This window comes from Podarcis tiliguerta (assembly GCF_965153285.1).
Source record: "Podarcis tiliguerta genome assembly, chromosome: 8".
Classification (NCBI taxonomy): Eukaryota; Metazoa; Chordata; class Lepidosauria; order Squamata; family Lacertidae; genus Podarcis; species Podarcis tiliguerta.
In genome coordinates, this window is record NC_139541.1 from 36481051 (window position 1) to 36497425 (window position 16375).

General features: G+C 42.1%; 2 protein-coding genes across 13 annotated transcripts in view; one reads left to right on the forward strand and one right to left on the reverse strand.

Moving 5' to 3' along the window:
- Window positions 1-7028, reverse strand: part of FTO (FTO alpha-ketoglutarate dependent dioxygenase) — a 258262-nt gene extending 251234 nt beyond the window's left edge. For 4 of the 12 annotated variants that reach the window (XM_083451891.1, XM_083451890.1, XM_083451897.1 and 1 more), the window contains exon 1: window positions 6847-7017. In XM_083451891.1, the coding sequence (XP_083308017.1) occupies window positions 6847-6888 (42 nt within the window). In that variant the 5' untranslated portion in view covers window positions 6889-7017. Of the gene's footprint in view, window positions 1-6846 lie in introns of all 12 variants that reach the window. The other 8 variants (XM_083451896.1, XM_083451899.1, XM_083451893.1 and 5 more) reach the window with 8 other exon arrangements.
- A 200-nt stretch (window positions 7029-7228) lies between these two features.
- Window positions 7229-16375, forward strand: part of RPGRIP1L (RPGRIP1 like) — a 79858-nt gene continuing 70711 nt past the window's right edge. Inside the window, exons 1-4 of the mRNA XM_083451824.1 lie at window positions 7229-7344; window positions 10011-10093; window positions 11448-11592; window positions 13874-14172. Coding sequence (XP_083307950.1) covers window positions 10018-10093; window positions 11448-11592; window positions 13874-14172 — 520 coding nt within the window. The 5' untranslated portion in view covers window positions 7229-7344; window positions 10011-10017. The remainder of the gene's footprint in view (window positions 7345-10010; window positions 10094-11447; window positions 11593-13873; window positions 14173-16375) is intronic.

The following is a 16375-nucleotide window of genomic DNA, read 5'->3' on the forward strand; positions in this document are numbered from 1 at the left end:
TCCCATCGCAATCCACCTGCTTCTGCATGTGAAACCTCTTATGCAAGAACTACTTCCTTGCATTTAGTTTGCATCTTCATGCAAGGCTTTTAGCATGAGGGTGTTAAAAAGTAAAAGAGAACCTCTTTTTCCATAAACCTGGCTAACACTTATATTGCTGGAGCCCTGACATGGTGAGTGAAAATGTTAAGATTAGAAGATGGCCTTATTTATTACAGAACCAAAGCAATGTTTTACACTGAGTTGTTGTTTTTTAAAAATCCTAATAATTTCAATTAGAGGTTGCATCAACAAGCTGAATTTAACTACTTTCCCCCTCCAAAGCAGAGCTTGGAAAGAATGATGATTCCTAGCAGATGATCAAACACAAAACACCACTGCTTTGCATAACCTTATTTTAAAACCATTTGCAAGCAAGGATCTGCATGCTTGTGGTTCACATTTAAGTGATGTGAACTCATCTACCTTTGCCTGCATTAACATATAAAATACTTGCGGGAGGGGAGAAAAGTATCTTGTTTATTATGTAAACATCACTGCCTTCCATCCTTCATATCAGTCCAATGTATGCCCAACCCTAAATTCTAGCCAACAAACAAAATGCTAGACCTTTATGAGACTTCAAATAAATAGCCCATCAACCTTGATTATGTGTGATGAAGGAGGGAAGATAGTAAGAAGGCAAATGTTGGCAAAGATACTTATAAATACATGAATATTTTTCCTGCATCAATGCTGTTCTTCAATTTCTGATACTACATTCTACCCTGTGGGCTGATAGCAATCCCAATCCCCAAATACCCATCCTTCCTATATACCGAACTGATTCTCCAAGGACCCATGCTGATTGTGAACTCATTCTCTAAGTATCTGCCTTTCCTATATGCTAATAGCAATCTCAATCCCCAAGTACCCACAATTCCAATATACTAATGTCAAACTGATAACTTAGGTCCGTAGACACAAGCTACACTATCACTCTTTAATCTAGACCCTAGGCACTAGCATCCCCCAAAATCTGAGGGGTAGTTTTTCAGCAGGTCTTCCCCCCAGGGGAGTCCCTCAAGGGGATCTTCAGCCTTGGTTCCAGGAGACTCTGTACTGCAAGATCCTTGAGCTACAGAGCATCTAGCGGTTTGTTCTCCAAGGACTCAGCATCTAGCACAAGATCAGAGTTAGGAATGACCCTTCCCTATCCTAACCACCTCTGTGGTGTTTTTCTTTGTGCAGGAATTATAGAAAGGAACATTTTAAGGCATTGGTCTTCAACGGGTGGGTAGGGACCCAATATAGCCTGATCGAAGGTAGGTCACAACAGTAGCACAACTACCATACACATATATGGTAGAAACTTAAGAAATGGATCCCCCAAAGAACTTTGGGTTAAAGGTATATCCCGAGTCCAAAAAGGTTGAAGACTACCAAGTGAGGTGATGCTCACATGCACGCTAAACCACCTTCATTAGAACCGGGTCAGCGTCCCCCACAAACAGCAGTAACTACTTTACCACACGAGGTATCATTTCAAGCATTCAGCTCATGAAGCACCGGTTGCCTCAGGGTCATGAAATAATACTCAAAACTTTATAATCATTCATTGATTTAGTTTTCAGCATAGTATATCATTTGAATCCAATGGGAACATAAAGAGCTATTTGTGAGGTCAACCACAGTACAGTCAGAGGCTGACATGATATCGATGGTGAGGTAGAAAGAAATTGCCAAATACAGCAGATCAATACCTCGTTTCACCGTTACAGCCTTCTCCTGACATTTTTTATATATATATATATATATATATATATATATATACTCTTTACAGCTACGAAAATAATAATAATGGAAGTGGGAGATAAATGCTTCCCTCCAGCTAAACTATTTGATTAGCTGAGGGCAGAGGTGACAATCGCAGTTGCAGTAAAGTAACTTTATCACCTTAAATAAAAGCGGTGGGATGAAGAGCTGATAAAAAGAGACAATGAAACTGAGCAAAATTCAAAGAGAATTGATTCTTTGAGGAAGTAGAGAGGCATGTGTAATGGTAGCACAATGGAGGAAAAGCTGCCGAACTACAAACAATGCACATTTTCCCTTACTTCAAAACTTCTGGAATAAAAAAATAAAAAAAGGAAATAGAAACATGGAGGCTGCATTTGCACAATACACTATGATACCACTTTAAACAGTCATGGCCTTCCACAAAGAATTATGGGAGCTGTAGTTTGTAATGGGTGCTGAGAACTGTTAGGCGAAGTTTTTTCCCCTCACTAAGCAACAGTTCCGAGAGTTCCCTGGGAAGAGGGACTGGTGGTTAAAACAGTCTGGGAACTGTAGTTCTGAAAAAGAAATAGGGGTCTCCTAACAATTCTCAGTGTTTATATAGTGGTATCACAGTGCTTTACATGTAAGGTGTGAATGTGGTCAGAAGCAGCCGCAAGGCGAGTATAATTAATTATAATATATACCAGTAATTAAGATCCTCGTTGGAGACTTTGCTCTGAGTGCCCTGACATGAACCAAAGAGGGAAAGAGGAAGAGCCTTTTTGGTAGAACACCCATGGCTTTTCTGTGGGGGCTTTTTAGTTAAGGAAAAGGTGAGCAAGGGGGAAAACATGATAGACGTGCACAACATTACACATGGTGTGGTGAAAGTGGATACGGAGAAGTTTTGCCTCCCTCTCTCATAGTACTAGAATTTGAGGCCATCCAATGTGCTCTGAGGAAGGCTGTCCAATACGGCCCTCAGGCTGAAAGAAGATTCAGCCTGCTTTAAGGAATGGAAAATAGAATTAAACAGGTTGAACAATACAAACTTACTTCTTCACACAATGCATAATTAATATATTCAGTTCTCTGCCATGAGACATGATTATGCCACTTTCTTAGAGGCCTTTAGCAGGCATTAAGCAAATTCGTGGAGGTGTCTAACAATATGGATGACACGAGCAGTGATAGCTATAGGCTCCAGATGTGGAGGAAACATGCCAGTTTGAGGGGACTGTTGGAAGGGTAGCAACAAAGATCATTCCATGTGTGCCTTAAGGGTTAATTCTGTGGTCAGCAAGTCCAAGAGGGGGATGGCGGAAGGTGTTGCCTAGCAACCAGAGCGACATGATTCTTGTGGAGGTAACTCGTACTCTGATTGGCTGTGTAGTTCCAAGGCAGCTTTCCTGTGTTAATGTAGTTGTATGTCTCCCTGTCCTGCACAGGGTCTGAACTAAGAAAGACAAAACATTTCTGTTCCTTCTTCCTCAGTTTACACCATGTTTTTGTTCGGTTTGCTCAGTAAGGTGTTATCAGGGCTTTTCTCTTTGGACTCTGTGTTCATGTGTTATTTCAGTGACTTTTCCATCGGGAAAAGCAAGAGAAGGCTTTTGCCATCCTGTCCTGCTTGCAGTCTTCCCAGAGGCATCTGGCTGGTCAATGTAGGAGATGCTAGACTAGATTATCCAGCAGGGCTCATGCTCTTATGCTGCACTGCAATACTAACTCTAAAGTAGATTTTCATGCATTAGTATAAGAAACATTATCCTTGAAAGACACAATTCAATAAAATGTGAGGGAAACATATAATATATATATAATTATTTTAAGTACCTTACATCCTCAGAACTTCCAGATAACCCTTGCATCCACAGGTGTTTAAACCTGGGCAAGATGCATCCTGGCCTTATTTACAGCACACAAACACATAGACACACAGGTTTACATCCAGTTTTATATTTAGCCTCTTCATAAATCTGAAGCAACCTAAAGCACCAGCATAATTCAGGACTGCCAAGACAGACACTGCTCTTTAATTAAGTGGGTGATGTTCTGTTTAAAACCAGAAGACATCCTTGGGCTATAAGTGAAGATTAAGTGTCCATTCTCGCAAAAGAAGATCCAACTGTTATCAATGTTTAAAGGCTTTAAATCATGAAAAATAAACGATCTAATGGCCTGTATTCAATAGCAAGTAGAAAGTCAGGACACAGGCTGATTTGGATTAACACATTTTCAGTTATAACAAGTAATTTTACAGAGGATTAGTATCTTGATGGGCTGATCAATACGTGGCTCTGCTGCTATTACAGATGAAGAGAAAATTATCCCGCTGGTAATAAAGTGTGTGTGTGTTGGTTCTCCTTCATTTGCAGAGGCCATTACTGTAATGGTCCCTGCGTTAACAGCTGGGGCAATTTGAACCGGCGTCGGTGTGATGAATTTTAAAGCAGAGAACATTTGCCACGCTCTCCATCTTATGTTTCACACGCACCCCTCCCCAAATCTGTGCACCGCTTCCAACGTATAGGTAATGCATTACATCAAACACACACCATTTCTCAATAAGCTGTCACATTAATAGCATTTGGAGGCCAATAATGCCCCATCGGGGCCCTTCCCACCGGAAAATTTCCATTCACAAGAGCATCTCTGCAAAATACTTCCCTGGACGAAAAATTGTAATGCGGGAGAAATTTATGCACGGAAAGATAGGGAAGAAAGGGAGTCCCAAGGAAGACTGGAAGACTGGGGAGGTTACATAAGGCGATGTGAAGCTGTTTGCTCTCCTAGTTGAGGGCTGTCTACTCCAGCCTTCCCCAACATGGTGCCCTGCAGATGTTGGACTACAACTCCCATCAACCATGTCTAGTGGCCATACTGACTGGGGCTGATGGGAGTTGGAGTCCAACAGCATCTGGAGAGGAAGGCGGACCTATTTCTGGGTCTGAGGCAGAGATTTTTCCTCATCTGGTTTGTTTTTTTAACTGGAGATGCTTAGATGAGGTTTGGAACTCTTTGCATGCAAAGTGTGTGCTGTGTCATCAAACTATTCTGAGGCATAGAATCGTAGAGTTGTAGAGTTGGAAATGACCACAAGGGTCATCTAGTCCAACCCCTTGCAATGCAGGAATCTTTTTGCTCAATGTGGGGCTCAAACCTATAACCGTGAGACTAAGAGTCTCATGCTGTACCGACTGTGCTATCCAGCATATCTAAACGAAAAAAGGTCTGGCTGCTGGCTGAAGGTTGTAAGAGATACTACATGTGTGTGTGAGGTATTACACCACAGACTGAAACCGTCTTGCCCCAGTAAGCAACCTGGCCGCTGAATTCTGCACCAGCTGAAGTTTCCAAACAGTCTTCAGAGGCAGCGCCACTTATAATGTTTTGCTGTAATCTAACCTTGAGTTTAGCAGAGCATAGGCAACAGAAGTAAGGCTACCCCTGTCCAGATAGTGTTGCAGCTGGGACATCAGTCAAAGCTTATGGAAGGTACTCTGTGCTACCATAGTGAAATCAAACTTCGAGCCTGTAAGGCTGCAATCAAGTGAATTATTATAGGGAATGAATTCCAATTAAATCAGTGGGACATTTCCAAGTAAACAGCAGAGTAAAATAAAGGTCTGAGTGTCTGACTAGGAGTTGGCAAACTCAGGTTTAAATCCCCGTTTGGCCATGAAGCTCACCCAGTGATCCTGGGCCAGTAAATATCTCACTCCCTAGCCTACCTCAAAAAGTTATTGTAAAGATAAAAAAAACAGGGGGGCAGGAGCAAGAATCATGTATAACATCCTAGGTACCATGGACAAAGAGCAGAATATAAATATAAGAGCCAAACAAATACAAAGGATTTGTTGCAACAAGGTTGCAAGACTATGCATGTTTATCTAAACCAACTGTATTTATTTGTTTTAGCAATATTTTATTATGATATTATGCTTAATTTGTTTTGATTATTGCAACTGTACTTTGTCGCATACTCCCCTGGGCTCCTTTGGGACAAAGGATGGAACAAAAGTATAATAAATAATCGTACCAATAGTTTTGAGGCTTATTTCCAAGTAAATATACATAAAACCAGGCCACATCTTTCGAGAATACAGCTCCACCCCAGCTGGGAATACACAGCAACAACAGTGGAAGAATTTCAAGGATGGGACAGCAGATAAAGGCCAAGGAATCCATAACTGAACATATTTAGACTGACACATGCTGTGAAAAATAATAATAATTAGAGCTCCCCATTTGAAATCCTATGAAAAGTTAAATAATATAAAAACATGAAGAAAAATCACTAATGCAGTTATTTAAAAGATTAATACATCAATTGAAATGTAATTTGAAGTTAATAAGAATATGAATCGCAGTAATATAAGAACTGGATGAATGCACTGATCATGGAGCGTGGGAAACCACTCTAAATAAATTGTATAAATCTTGAATTATTTGATATTAATTGGTATTTGTATAATTGGGGTAATATTGGGTAAATATTGGAAAACTAATAAAAAAATATTTATTTTTTTAAAAGATCAGGCTACAAAGTTGCAATCCTGAACCCAAAGTTAAGCCCCATTGAAATCAGTACATACATGCTGATTGAGGAGTAAGGGAAGTGGTCCATTGCACACCTAACTGAGAACAAGTGGGGCTTGCTTAAAAATAAGCATGTACTGTATTAAAATCTGTGGGCCTTCTTTCGAAATGAACTATGCAGAAGCTTGTACCGTTGTGCGATGTACATTAGAATGGGGAGCAACTCGGAGCTGGTGTGGTGTAGTGGTGAGGCTGTCATACAAGTTTCTGGGAGACTGGGGTTCAAGTCGCCACTCACCAGTTAACCTCGGGCCACTTTGAGCCTAACCTACCTCACAGGGTTGTTGTGAGGGTAAAAGGGGTGGGGTGGGGGAGAAGAGAACCATGTGCGCTGCCTCGATCGCCTTGGAGGAAAAGTGTGGGATATAAATGTACAAATGCAAATGCAATGAGCAGATAAACAGCTCTTGGCTGTGAGAAAAGAGGGGATGCAATGGTCCAATGTTAAGTATTTCCACCTGCACAGAGCTAGCTGTGAATTACCTTGACATCCTTCTCTCTTTCCCCTGCTCCTCTCCGCTTCATGCCACTCTCCTGCCCGGGCTGCGCACTTTGCCTCGCATGCAAAAGGCCCGCCCTTGCGAAGAAATGCCTCCTTCCTTCCGGACAAAAAAAAAAATAGCATAGCCAGCAGGGCTTGGCAGGAGGAACCACAACTCCCACAATGCACGCTGAAACTTCCGCTAGCGGTAAGCTGGGCGGGGAAGGGGAATATTTAGGAAGCGCACGCCTTCAGTAGTTCTCAGCTGCTTCAGGTGCGCAAGGGAATTATCCTCCTTAGAACTACGACTCCCGGCAGGCTCTGCGGTGGTTGCGGCGGGAAAAGGCGTCCGCGCGGAAGCCCGCCCCTTTTCTTTCTTTCCCCGCCTTCCCTTGAACGAGAACGGAAGTGACTCTGGAGGGATAGCAACGGAGGCGGTTGCTAACGAGGGATGCGGAGAGGGCGGAGGCGGACCGGAGGAGGAGGAGGACTGGGCAGCTGTGAGTTGCTGGATTGGGGCCTCCGGCGGAGGGGAGGGGAGGGGAAGTATGTCTAGGAAATGGGTGGTTTTGTAGGGGGTTTGGCTCTGAGGTGGCAAGGGGAGATTTTTATGCAAATTTAAACTGCAATGTATGTAAATGTATGCATATTTAGGCTGGGATTTGATATGGTGCTTGTTTTTGCATAGGGTGATTTGATAGCTGGTACCTCTTTTTATTTTTTAAAAAAGGGAATTGGCTTGCATTTTAATGATGTTTTTGCTTTTGATGTTTTAATTAGATTCTGCACATCTTAAAATCGAAATAAATTAGTGTGTGTAAATGGCTTCTTATTTAACTCATTTGAAAAGTTGTTGGATTGTTTGTTACCCTCCACATCCCCACCGTCAAGCCATTCTAATGTTGTATATTGTAAGTTAAGAAAATAAAATGTTACCAGTAAAAAGGAAGGATGTATTTGTTGCTCATTGTTACTATTTAATGTAACAATGTTTTTAAAGAAGGGGAATCCTCCCAAGGTAGCATACGATTAAAATGCAACACTGTAAGGAATGAGAATAAAAGAACTGAAAGCTAACTTTTATTTATTTAGCTTCTTTTACCCTGCTCTTCAGCAAAAAAAAGGCTCCCAGAATGACTTGCATATAATCATTTAAAACAAGACGGTTAAAAAAGTTTTATTGTCTAGCTCTGTAAAGCGCTTAGGTGTTTCTTGCAGCTACGCAGTATATAACTTTTGTTCAACAAAATGAAATAAATGATACAAAAGGAAAAAATGTGAGGCGGGAGGAGGAAATGAGCAAACTTGGGCATGTTTCTTAAAGTGAAATAGTGGGGGGGGGGGGGAGGTTTCTCTAGTAAAAATAAACATCCAGTAAAAATAAACTTCCAGAACACTACCACCATATAGTTCATAATTAGAGCAAAAACAACCAGAAGAACAAAACCATTTTTTTCCAAACAACAGGAACAAGTGAGTGTTCAGAACTTTCATAGGAATATAGACCCATTGGTCCATCTAGCTCAATATTATCTACACTGACTGGCAGCAGTTCCAGAGGGTTTCAGGCAAGGGTCTCTAGTGGTAAGAGTGTAAGACTAGGACCTGGGAGACCAGGGATCAAATCCATGCTCAGCCATGAAGCTCACCAGTGACCTTGGGCTGGTCACAATCTCTCGGCCTAACTTGCCTCAAAGGGTTGTCATGGGAATTAAAAGAGGAGGTGGGGAACCATGTACGCCACCTGAAGTCTTTGGAGAGAAAGGTGGGATATAAATGCAATAAATAGTAAATAAAATAAATATCTGGAGATTCAAGGGATTGAATTTAGGACCTTCTACATACAAGACAAATGCTCTGCTGCTCAGCTACAGCATATATATCCTGACCCCATGCTGCATTTTTTTTAACTCTCCTTGTTGTCACACAAACATACCATGCAGCTAAAATATCTCACTCGGGTATTTAAACTGTGGTTTTAGTTGTTTTAAAGCTTTGTGCCTCTTGTTTTATTATTGCATTTTTACGGTGCTAAAATTGGCAGCACGAAAACCCAAATAGGCTCCAGGTAGTATATAAATGTTTCAGATAAACATATATGTGGGTGTGAAGCCTAAAGCAGGCAATGTGAATAAACAACAGTTTAATTAAAGCAACAGAATACGGCGTAAAGTGTTTGCCTGGCACTTAAAAAAATTGCAAGGTAGGTACCAGGTGACCTCACTGCAAAGGAGATAGGGCACTAAAGTTGAAAATGCCCTCTCCCTGTTTGCAAATTGCCACCTGCCTTGTCTCTGACACCAGAGGTATCCAGCAGAGAGTACTGATACAGTTCTATCCTTATGTTATATAAAATTAGGGTCACCCGACTGACAAAAATTGTGCCATGTGAATCTGTGCATGTTTGCACAGAAGTAAATCTAATTGATTTCAGTGGGACTTAAACCCAAGTAGGTTTGCAGCCACAATTAATTGTATGAAGGTTTCCATGTTAACCAATATGTGTTTTCTCAGAAGCTAGTCCTCCAATCAGTGGGGCAGACTTTCAAGTAGACGACTCTAGAATCTCACCCTTGATCTATTCAAATTGTGGCTTTCTGGAACCTATTCTGCATTGTGCAGTACTGTATGTGTAAGAAAATCCCTGCTGGATCAGACCAAAGACCTGCCTGCTCCAGCATTCTTTTCTCACAGTGGCTAGCCAAATGCCCATGGGAAGCCTATCTGCAGGACATGGGAACCATAGCACTCTCATGCTTGTATAACCAGCAAATTAGGTCCAAGGTTATTGAAGCACAATATTGGCTTGTTTTGTATGTTGAAACTACAAGCCCTTTGATTCATGTAGCCCCGCTGACTTTTTTTCTTACAAAATCAAGTACACTCTACACGGGCATGTGAATCTGGAATTAAGAGCTGCAAAATCTACATTAAAAAAATTAAACTATATGAATGAATATGATTATATGCCAAAGAACTTTTAAAATAGAACTTTATGATGCCCCTGGTGTTGTGGTTTCTGTGTGGTGAAGATGAAATAAAAGAGTTCTGCCAGAATCTGTCATTACTTTTCACACTCATTTAATCTCACGTAATTTACAGTGTGCGATGCTTGTGCAATTTTATGTTACAGAGAGAATCTTTCTTTGGGTTTTGTCATCGACAGCTCAGTCATGTCTGCTGCAGCTGACGAAACATCAGAGGATGTACCGGTGAGAGACATAGGTCTAAATCTCATAGGGCTACAAGGTTTGTTCCACTTCTTACACGTTTTAATTAGCTGGCTCCTTTGAAAGGAAAAATTTATCCAGAGGGTCAAGGAAACTGAAAAGAGGGTCTGGACTGAGCACTCCTGGAGAGCATACCTAGGCTTCCATGCCTGGGGCTGCTAGTTGTAATACAGAACACCTTCAGGTTGTGGAAGCCTGGCAATAGAGTCTGGAACACATGTATTCACAGCATTAGTAGTAGTAGTAGTAGTAGTAGTAACAACCATCTGGGCTCTTCCCACTCCCTGGGGTTCTACTTGCCAACCACCACCCCCACCAGGTCTGCCTGGATTTGCTCTACGCTGGTGACTGAATTGGGAACAGCTCCCTGCATTCAAAAGAAGTTCCCCTGAACACATATAGAGCTCTTAACCCCCACTGGGTAAAGAGCAGCCAGCAACAGGTCAGCAAGGCAGGTGAAGTGGACCAGGGAACTGGCAGACTTTCTCACTAATTTTGGCTGGTGTGCTTCAGTCCCTGCCTTTAGAACCTCGCTAAACATTATGGCGACAGTCTAGTGCAAATATACTATAAAGAGAAATAATTTTATACCATTTTGTGTTCAGTTGTTATTAAGGGCATTCACAACAATCAAAACTTGTAATAGAGGCTGTTCTGTAGAATAGGTGCTATCGCAGAATAGGCCTGTTGATGAATAGCCATGTGATGGACTTCAGAAGGCTGTGGCACAGTGAACAGCTCTTGCTCCAATTTCAGGACTAGCCTTAAATGCATCCCCACATAGAGTGCATTACAATAGTCTTGTCTCTGTGGTTACCAATGCATGCATGGTTCATTGTGGCCAAGTCATCCCTGTCCAAGAACAGTTGTAGCTGGCATACCAGCCAAAGATGATCATAGGTGCCCCTTGCCACTGAGGTGACCTGATCCCCTAGTGCCAGCGATAGATCAAGGAGCATCACCATGCTACATAACTTGTTCCTTCAAAGAGAGCCCAGCCCCATCCAGAACAGGGGAATTGCCTGCGTCCCTTGCTCACAGGGCCTCCAATTTAAAAGGATTTATCAAGTTTATTGACCCTCATCTAGTCCATTACTGCATTCAGGTCACGCACAGTCATTCTTGACTCCTCCCCAAACAGAGGGCTAGAGCTGTGTGTTGTCACTATACTGATGACCTCATGCCCCAAATCTTTTAATGACTGTCTTTTGCCAGTTACACTCTAGTCATCTTCCAATCACCCAGGGCTCCACAGAAAACATGAAGCAATTTATGTTCCAACAGCAACTGAGAAAATGGTGGTAGGGCCCATATTCAGCAAGTTTCTGATATGCGTAATCCATATGGTCCCTTAGACATCCTCTCTGTTGCAGAGCCATCAATGGTCCTAAATGTCAAGGCTCGACATGGGATTTCGCGAATCAGCCGAGAGGAGCTGGAAGACCGATACTTTCGCTTGCACGAGGAGAACCTCTTACTTAAGCAACATGCACATAAGCAAGAAGATAAAATTAAAAGGTCAGACTTCCTTCTCTTCTTCTAAAGCAAAAGTTTGGGGACCTTTGCCTCTCAGTGGAATGGTAAAAGATAAGCCTGGGTTAGGTAAGCTGTTTACATACTTTCAGCTATTATTATTATTATTATTATTTAATACGTTTATACACTCCTCAATACTAAGAAAATTTGTAAGTGGTTCATATAATAACAATATTTTTTTATACACACACAGAGAGAGAGAGAGAAACTCAGCCATTTATGTGGGATGCAACACTGTTTCTGCAACTTAACTGGTCTTTAACCTGTTTTCTCCACTGTTACAATTGGCTTTGATACTCATTCTCATTGTAAACAGATTTTTCTTAGTTTCTGCTACACATTTGAGAACAGCCCTGGGTTTTAACTTCTCTCCTGGTTGCTGTAGCCTCTTAGGAATTTCCTCCCATGAAATGAGTGGACTCCCACCCAGAGGTGGGAAGGATCACTCAGTCTCTCTTCTATCAACCTCCCTCTGTACAGTAGCTCAAGATCACTCCTAAGCATCCAGCATAAGAACCAAGAGGGCTGGCTGCAGAGAGAAGGAGCATTACTTTCCTCCGTCACCAACCTGTTGTGTTTCTATGCTAAACAAACTGCTGGCAAATCTCCAGGGTGCCTAGTGTGGATATATGGTGAGTTGGGGAGGAGAAGTGGCACAATCCCTGCCTTTGCTGCCAGCTTGCTGGGCTGGGCGTGCAGGAGACAAAGCACCATACTGAATATACAACATCAAAATTGAGTGAGTAGGCAGCTGTGGCTTTATTCTTCCACTGCCAGTCCACTGCAGTTCTGTGCTGGGTGCACAGGAGGTTAACCACCTTGCTGTTCACTTGGAATAGACACCAGGCAGGCTGTTGGAGGAAGCAGGCAGCACTGATTCACTCTCCTGCTTTTTACTCCTAAGCAGAACTAGCCTAGGCGGAACAGAGCATTCCATCCACCTTGTACCAGCCCCTCCATGAGTAAAAAGTAGGTGATGAGGAAAGAACCAAACAAAACACAAGCTAATAACTTTTGGGGGCTATTTTACAAGGCTGCTTTAGATAATAGCTTACAGGCGAGTAAGTTATTCTGTGACATCTCAAAGCTATTAACTTCCTCCGCATGTATACGTTTGTTCTTTCAAATAAGATGATTGTCAGTATACTATACTGAAATAAAGGAAAGCATTTCAAACGAATGAAGTGCGTCTCTATTTTCAGTCTCCCGTCTGGATCTCTTAAAATGAAAAAAAGCCTCCCTATAAAGTAGATACGGCTCTTGAAGATGTGCGACCAATTTTGTAAAGTCTTGAACTTCTCTCTTCCATCAAAGCCACCTTTCCTTTCTTTGTATGCCAAGTCCTTCCCCGACCCCCCCCCCCAACGCCACCCCACCCCCACCCCACGCCAACCCTCTGCAACCCTATTCATTGCTGGAAGTGTTTTCTGCTCTTGTATGTTACATCACCCCCATGTGCCCTCTCTGTCTTTTGTTCTGGCTTCCCCATGTTTATCAAAACTAAGAGAAATCAAAGGTACAACTCTTGAGATGCCAAAAGCAAAATTTGTATCCTTTTAAAGCTAGATGAAAACCATACCTCCTGCATCCAATTATATCCCACGGCTAACTGTTAAACCTCTCTTAAGCACGCTGGTATTATTTGCTAAGCGTAAGATGTAGCAAGGCGACATGAGCTATTAAAGGCCTGCCTTTGAGCCTGCCCACCTACTTGTTTTTAGAACTGAAATTCGGGGGGGGGGCAGTCCTCCACTTTTGCACTCAAACTGGAAGCACTACATCAATGGAATGTGTTACATATTGTAAGCATGCGTTGGATAGCTTAATATCATATGGGACTGAAGCTTTTATACGTGGCCCCACCACATCCCCAATCTGTAACTATACTTAACAGCATGCAGAGTTCCTCAGGAAGGTCATGCGTTCCAAATTTGAGCAGCATATGGAGTAAATATGCGTCCCTCCCTTTTACTAAACTTTAAATGATAAGCCTTAGGAAACTGTTATTTGTCAGTGCTATAAAGCAGATTGCTATCCAGTGGTTTCAATTATCTTCAAAGAGTTCTTCACAGGCAGTAATAGTTATATCAAAACCTGAAATTTATTATTCAGGTTCTGCACTGAAGTCTTCACAGTGATTATGTTCCTTTCAACAGAATGTTTTTTATGCTTAATTCCCCCCGCCGCCACACCACCTTTTTCATCTTATATAAGTTGTATTTTCTCTCTCTCTCTCTCTCCCCCCCCCCGCTTCCCCCCTCAGAATGGCCACCAAGTTAATTCGGCTTGTTAACGACAAGAAAAGAGCTGAGCAGGTCGGTGGCGGCCCCAAGCGGCTGGGTCACGACGTGGAGATGGAGGAAGTGATTGAGCAGCTGCAGGAGAAAGTTCGGGAACTGGAGAAGCAAAACGAAGCTGTCCGCAACAGGCTCATTTCAACCAAGCAGCAGCTCCAGCTTCACGGCCCGCGGCACACGCCCTACAGTTATGTCCAGGCGCGCATTAACACAGGTCTCAAAAAAGCGGTGGAGGGTGTTGGCGTCCAGGAGCGCGCAAAGAAAGGTACATGAGCAAGCTGTCCCCTTTTAAACCCTGACACGTGCAAATTATTTGAGAAGCAGTGCTGATCAGACCCTTGGGCAGAGGAACATCTGTCCCAGAAGCCAGTTGAAGCAGATGAGATAAGACAGAGGGAGGACTGTCATCTGCCTGATACTGCCATCTTCTGAGGCCCTTCTTCATGTGACTATGAGATCTAGAAGGTGGCAACACAAGAACAGGCCTATTCTGTGGTGGCTCCCTGTTCATGGAATGCTCTCCCCAGGAAGGCTCGCCTGGCTCCTCCATTGCATATCTTAGGCACCAGGCGAAAACATTCCTCTTCTCCCAGGCCTTTGGCTAATTATACCATCTATGGCCTTTTAAGCTGAAGGGTATTGTTTTGTTTGTTATTATGTGGTGTATTTTTGTGTTTTTATACTGTAAACTGCCCTGTGATCTTCAGATGAAGGGCAGTATATAAATTTTAAAAACAAAGCGACTTTTGATACAATGCAAAAAAAATTAAATCAGTATAAAGCTAGAACAAAATAAAAGCTAAAAACATTGGTAGACATAAAAAGAAGCCTAACAGATCTCACCCACTAAGAGAGGACAAGTAAAAGACTATAGCCCAGAAGACCAGGGTTTGGATACCCACTCAGTCATGAAGCTTAATGGCTGACTGTTGTGGGAATAAAATGGGCAACAGCTCTATGGAGGAAAAAGTGGTGTATAAATGTAGTAAGTAGATAAATGAACGAATGAGTTCATTCAAAAGCTTGGCTGAAAATGAATGCTTTTGCCAGGTGCCTAAAAGCAGCCAGTGGTGGCACCAGGTGTTTCCCCCTGGGGAGAGCATTCCATAGTTGATTAACCAATTGAGTGAATTTACATAAGTCAGCATGTGGCTAGAATCAAAACTTCTGAATCAGAAGACATGGCTTGTTTCCAGACAGCACACTCATTTATCATAGCAGGCATCCTCTTAAAAGAGGAATACTCTGTTGTGTGGGAAAGATTAGGAATGTCTACTTAAAGATGGTCCTTGGCATCTATGCTTTGTAACATTAAACCTTGGCCATGATTAATTGGAGCAAGCCCTAAATCAAAAGGGTTTGTGTTTGTTGGCTTTTGTCTTTTAAATATTTCGGTCCACAGAGGGACAACGCTGGCTGGGGCTGATGGGAATTGGTGCCCAGCAATATCTGGAGGGCCACAGGTTCTCCATCCTTGAGAATGAAGGCTTGAAATTTCACAGGTCAAATAGTATCCAAGCATAAAGTGCTCAATTTTAAGGTGGAGTTGGCTTCAGCATACTTATTTGCAGCTGCTCCTAAAATCCTCAAAATCTTTATGGCTTTTATCCAACAATGTTTATTCAGAGTAGCATTGAAATTAATGATCCTATGTTAGTTGTTTTCATTAACTTTGGTGGGTCTACTCTGAATAGGACATGCATCAGATGCCACTGTATATATTTACCTCCTTTTCATCTATCAGCCCATGAAAGAAATAAAAGTAGGTTCTTGTAAAAGCTGCACCTTTAAAAGCAAATTAAAATTATCTTGGCTATCACCCTTAATGCAATTCATTTGCATAATTTACTTTGTTGCTCTGATATTTATTTATTTATGGCACACAGTTATAGATAACAGTGCCTAATAGTTACAGCCAGGTCTGCCATTATATCCCTGCTTCCATATACAGTACTAGGAAATTTCCTATTATTTTTATCACATGAGTTCTAGCCTCTTGGGATGCATTGGGCAGACTGTTTGCCGTCTCTCATATTTTTAATTTAATTCCTTTTCCTCCCCGTTTGGCGCAGTAACGAAGCCTTTGCCCAATGCATTCCAAGTATTTGTAAAGGGAAGAAACATAGCATTCTAACATCACTGTCAAGCACTGGATAGGCTAATACAACTGCTTTAATGAAGCAGTGACTTCTAACTGTAATGAGGAATGTATGCTGTTATGTTTAGAATTTAGACAAACTGGCCGGGATCCAAAAAAGCTACTTGCTGCCAAAGGCATGAGTGTACTCACTGGGTTTTGTTTTACTTTTTCTCCTTTGAATAGCAGCTGCCCTCCATGCCATATTGCCATAATGTTTGTGGAACACCCCTCAACTTCAAAAGAGGATTGTCAAGTAACATTGCAAGGAGGGGGTTGTCATTTTAGAAGAAACAGCTCCCAAACTCTAGTGGGTATGCTGTGAATGAAT